Source organism: Anastrepha ludens, chromosome 3 (assembly GCF_028408465.1).
Source record: "Anastrepha ludens isolate Willacy chromosome 3, idAnaLude1.1, whole genome shotgun sequence".
Lineage (NCBI taxonomy): Eukaryota > Metazoa > Arthropoda > Insecta > Diptera > Tephritidae > Anastrepha > Anastrepha ludens.
In genome coordinates, this window is record NC_071499.1 from 43,245,829 (window position 1) to 43,251,055 (window position 5,227).

At 40.7% G+C, this 5,227-nt stretch overlaps 1 protein-coding gene across 1 annotated transcript; it reads right to left on the reverse strand.

Annotated features, from left to right (window-relative positions):
• Nucleotides 1-1,180: 1,180 nt before the first annotated feature.
• Nucleotides 1,181-4,960, reverse strand: LOC128857465 (uncharacterized). Its single transcript, XM_054093221.1, has 4 exons — nt 4,856-4,960; nt 1,764-1,919; nt 1,497-1,670; nt 1,181-1,381 (listed from the first exon to the last, which is right to left on the reverse strand). Exons 1-4 carry the CDS (start codon nt 4,958-4,960, stop codon nt 1,181-1,183), a joined length of 636 nt encoding a protein of 211 aa, XP_053949196.1.
• Between the last annotated feature and the right edge of the window lie 267 nt (nt 4,961-5,227).

The window sequence follows — 5,227 nt, forward strand, 5'->3', positions numbered from 1 at the left end:
CGCTTCATCGGATGTTGTCATCGTCCGCGCTTCTGCGCCATACGTTAGGACGGGCATGATGAGAGTCTTGTAGAGAGTTAGTTTTGTTCGTCGAGAGAGGACTTTACTGCTCAATTGCCTACTTAGTCCAAAGTAGCACTTGTTGGCAAGAGAGATTCTACGTTGGATTTCAAGGCTGACATTGTTATCGGTGTTAATGCTGGTTCCTAAATACACGAAGTCTTTTACAACCTCAAAATTATAACTGTCAACAGTGACGTGGGTGCCGATACGCGAGTGCGCCGACTGTTTGTTTGAAGACAGGAGGTACTTCGTTTTGTCCTCGTTCACCACCAAACCCATTCGCTTTGCCTCTTTATCCAGTTTGGAGAAGGCAGAACTAACAGCGCGGTTGTTAAGGCCGATGATGTCAATATCATCGGCATACGCCAGCAATTGTACGCTCTTATAAAAAATTGTGCCTGAGCGATTAAGTTCTGCGGCTCGTACGATGCTCTCCAACATCAGGTTAAAGAAGTCACACGACAGCGAGTCACCCTGTCTGAAACCTCGTTTGGTATCAAACGGCTCGGAGAGGTCCTTCCCAATTCTGACGGCGCTGCTGGTGTTGAGCAACGTCATCTTACATAGCCGTATTAGTTTTGCGGGGATACCAAATTCAGACATCGCGGCATACAGGTAACTCCTTTCCGTACTGTCGAATGCAGCTTTGAAGTCGACGAAAAGGTGGTGTGTGTCGATTCTCCTTTCATGGGTCTTTTCCAAGATTTGGCGTATTGAGAATATTTGGTCAATGGTGGACTTTCCAGGTCTGAAGCCACACTGATAAGGTCCAATCAGTTGGTTGACGGTGGGCTTCAGCCTTTCACACACAATCGTAAGATACTACACTTTCGAAATATCGAAAAAACAAATAACCGATTTTTTGAAATTTCTATATTAGACCACCGGGTCCCCTTAAGCCAGAAACGATCGGATTGATTATTCGTAAGTAGGTGAAAGATACGGCTTATATGCTCTTAGAAATAGGCACAGCATAGCTGCCACTTAAGCTTTGCCGTTTCTATTAAAGCAAACATTTGCACTTCTTTTAAAATATGCCTGCGTTTTATTCGCTCTTTATATCATAGCTTAATTTGTTGCATTTAAAATATTAAAATTCAAATATTATAATTGAATTTTATAGCTGCCGGAACTTGGGCACTCTTGTAAGTGCTTTAAATTCCTTTACTTCAGTTATTTGCACGTACAGTATAACGGAACCTACATCATCGTAGGGAAAACCTTCGAGGAAGTGCAAAACGAGCTTGTAGAATCCCAAAGGCGGTACAATGGGTAGGTATCTGGCCTCCAAAAGCAGATTTTTCACAATCAGATGGTTCTAAGGAAGAACGAGGAAGAAGGAAAAGGTTAAAAAGAAACTGCGCACTCGATCATGAAAAATGTCTTCGTATAATATTAGAAAAAATTATAACTGTTATTAGAAAGCAGCTCACCATATATGGACAAGTGTGATTGACATTCGACACATCTTTGAGAATTTTCGCAACTATTGTTGCGTAGGCATCAAAACTTTGTCTATCAAAAATTTTACAAACATTGGTGGTTACATTGACAAGAAACGGTTTGAAGTGATTAGCGGTGTTTCGCTGGAAAATCTCCAAGTTGAGCTGTTAAAAATGGTTTTCCACCAATAAGTGCTTTGCCATTGACTGTGGTATGCTGATAATATATAGTGAAAATAAAATATAAATATTCCTTACCGAAACATTCTGTAAGCGATCGACAATGTCACATTCCATATTGGCGAGTGAACGGTAGCGATTGACAGCCTTTATGGCGCATGTAGCATTGCGAATATATCGAGCGTTGGGGAGACATTCCAGTTTCACTAGTTTATAAGCTAACGAGGACTGGACCTACAAAAGAAAATTAGTATTAAATTATGGGTACATATCGAACATATTAAAAATATAGAATTAAATATAAAGAATAAATGCGATTTTGTTTTATAAATTTATACGCAAGGCAAAGTCAACAAATCTGCAAGTAGCAGCAAAACGAAATAAATGTTCGGCATTGCGAACTAAAATGAAGGAAATGAGAAACGCAACTGCAGTAAATCTGAGTCTAAATAAACATTTAGATGACTTTAGATGAGTTGTGTTAGCCAAAAAATAAAAAGAAAACACGAAACCAGTGATTCTCACACTTAAACACTTTTCAATTACCCTAATTCTCGATTGGTTTTTAATGGTTTTTATTTCAATTATTCTGAACTTATTGAAATTAACTTGTGACTTAATTAGGCCAATTATACGTCCCATTGGGTATTAAATAAAAAGTTTATAAAAAAGCTTGGACTAATATATTACAAGTATAATTAATATACAAAAATAATATTTAATTCCAATTTATAAAAAATTTTTTCTTTTAATACAAACGGCTTTTTGATTGCCATAAATGTGCGAGGTGTGCTCAAAAAGAATCGCGAATTTTGAATTTTCGCATGCAATATGTTGGTACTCATGTCTCTCACTCATGCTGACGAGTTTGGCCATTTTGAATGTTCAGTTAATTGTTGACAGCTGCTGCTTTATTTGCACGTATTTCGGCTCGTCTTCGATTTTTAACTATTCAAAAAGATGGATCAAAGAACCTGTATCGAATTTTGTGTGAAAAAACGAAATTAAGTGCATTCGGAATGTTTACTGTGTCATACGGAGAAGCTACTTTGGACCAAATCAACGTTTATGAGTGGTACAAAATGTTCTCAGAAGGCCGAGAAATTGAACGCTGGACGCCCGAGTATTTCAACAACAGACGAAAAAATTGGTGAAGTGAAGAAAATGGTATTGGCCAATCGTCGTATCACCGTTAGAGAAATTGCTGAGGACCTAGACATATCGATTGGCTCGTGCCATTCGATTTTTTTCAATGATTTGGGCATGAGCCGTCGGGTCGCCGCAAAATTCGTACCAAAACTGCTCAATTTCGACCAAAAGCAGCATCGCATGAGCATTGCGACTCTGTCCGCGTCGACCCAAATTTGCTCCAGAGGGTCATAACTGGTGTCGAATCGTGAGTTTATGGTTATGACGTGGAAACCAAAGCTCAATCATCTCAATGGAAGCTGCCGCACGAACCAAGAACGAAAAAAGCGCGCCAAGTTCGGCCGAAAGTAAAAGTTTTGCTCACCGTTTTCTTCGATTGCAGGGGCGTTGTGCATTACACGTTCTTGCCACAGGATAAAACGGTCAATAAGCAATATTACCTGCCAGTTTAGCGCAATTTTCGCGGGGCAATCCGCCAGAAATGACCGGATTTGTGGAAGAACAAAAATTGGTTCTTGCACCACGATAACGCCCCTGCTCACACATCGTTGCTTGTGCGCGACTTTTTGGACAAAAAACAACACACTAATGATGCCACAGCCACCGTATTCCCCAGATCTGGCCCCTGTGACTTTTATTTGTTCCCGAAACTGAAGAGGCCCATGAAAGGCCGACGCTACGCTACGATTGACGAGATAAAGACTTCGATGCCGGAAGAGCTGAACAAGATAAAAAACAATGAGATTTTGAAGTGCTTCGAAGATTAAAAAAAACGTTGGCACACGTGCATAATATCTCATGGAAAAGGGGACAAAATAGATATTAATGAATAGAAAAATAATTTTTGAAAAACCACAAAATTCGCGTACTTTTTGAACACACCTCGTATTATTATTATTATTATTTATTGCTACCGCACCGGCTTTTGGGCGCATACTGCCGAAACAAATGCTTGCCAATGTTGTCTACTTTTCGCTTTCGTCTTAATTTGAGTCCAATTCGTCAATTTATAAAAGGACTACGCCGCTTAGGGTGTCCCTGCGACGTGGTCTTTGTGGGTTCCAGTTCAGCGTCATTCTACTTGCGTCGGTCGCTGGCTAGCGCAGTGGACAATCCATTTTCGCTGTCGTATTTCATTGTTTAATAGTTTTTGTCTGCTTAGGTCAAGTAGATGTTCGTTCGAAATCCAGTTGTCGAGCCACCAGATATGGAGAATGGGTCTAGGACATTGGTTCACAAATCTTTGAAACCTCCGCATTACAGATACAGACGCCAACCACGTTTCATATTCATACAGTAGGGCGGATTTAACATTCGATTAGAAATTCGTAGCTTCTTTTGCGGTGACCACACGGAAAACCAGATATTTTTGAGACCGACATCAATATCGCTTTTGGTCCACCATCCAATGTAATTTAGTTTCCTCGATAGGTGAAGCTTTACCGTAGGTGGTCAATACTCTGTTTTCGCGGTGAAACTACCTCACAGTTCCCTTGTTTAGCCAATCTATGCATCTCGCAGTTTTCCGCAATGTTACTATTATCAGTCATTCATTCCCTCACCAATTTTACTGTCTTTGAACCCAGAGCCCTAATTACCGCTTCACTGCCAGAGTAAATATTTAGTTTCGTGTCAATTTTTACACAAGTCAGCACCTAATCAGCTGCTTCCTTGTTCGCGGCTACCTCTTTTGGGAACACACTACAGTGGTTCGATGACCTGAAATTGAGTCTGTTGGGAGCTCCTTGCGGAGTATTCCTCCGCCAACCCTTCTTTCCAATTTGAAGCCATCGGTGTACAAGTTCACCAGGTTCTGTCTTCCAGTCCTACACCCCGCTTCCTTGATGTTGAATGTGAGTGGAGAATGCTTCGCTTGGATTAAGCGAAGGTGTACATTGATTAGTCGCCAATGGGGTGAGAACACAGTTTCTAAGCATACTTGAGTGTGCTTAATTTACATCGAGCTTGTGGCCCGAGCCTCTCAGTGTGATTGGGGTGCGAGCAGCGGCAGATTTACTTACGATGTCTACTAGTACCTCATTTAACATTACGTTAAGCGCTAAGTAGGAGTAGTTCGAATCTTTTTTACCGTTGCCATCCTCTTCAGTGAGTTCCAATGTTTCCATGCAAACGAATTGGCTTGAGAATGGTATTATAGAGCCAAACTACAATTCTGGGCGCTATCTTTTGCCAAGAGCGCTCTTGCATCCATAAATGGCCTTTGCCTTTTCATCTCCCTAATGTTGGGCTTCCAAATTAGTTTTTTTGTCAAGGATTTCTTCTTTTCTCCTTATCAGAAAGCACTAACAGAGTACCCTCTATTGAGAGGAGTTGAGCTCTGGGTATTTTATATTTCCTCCTAAATAGGACGAGCTCCATCTTGAGAGGATTTA

What these genes read in the sequence shown, in the direction of transcription:
- LOC128857465 (XM_054093221.1), bottom strand. Translation starts at nt 4,960, where the DNA reads ATGGAAACATTGGAACTCACTGAAGAGGATGGCAACGGTAAAAAAGAT. An exon ending in ATGAGGTACTAGTAGACATC is followed by an intron (nt 1,920 to 4,855) that starts GTAAGTAAATCT and finishes TTTCTTTTGTAG; the next exon opens with GTCCAGTCCTCGTTAGCTTA. An exon ending in ATCACACTTGTCCATATATG is followed by an intron (nt 1,382 to 1,496) that starts GTGAGCTGCTTT and finishes GTTCTTCCTTAG; the next exon opens with AACCATCTGATTGTGAAAAA.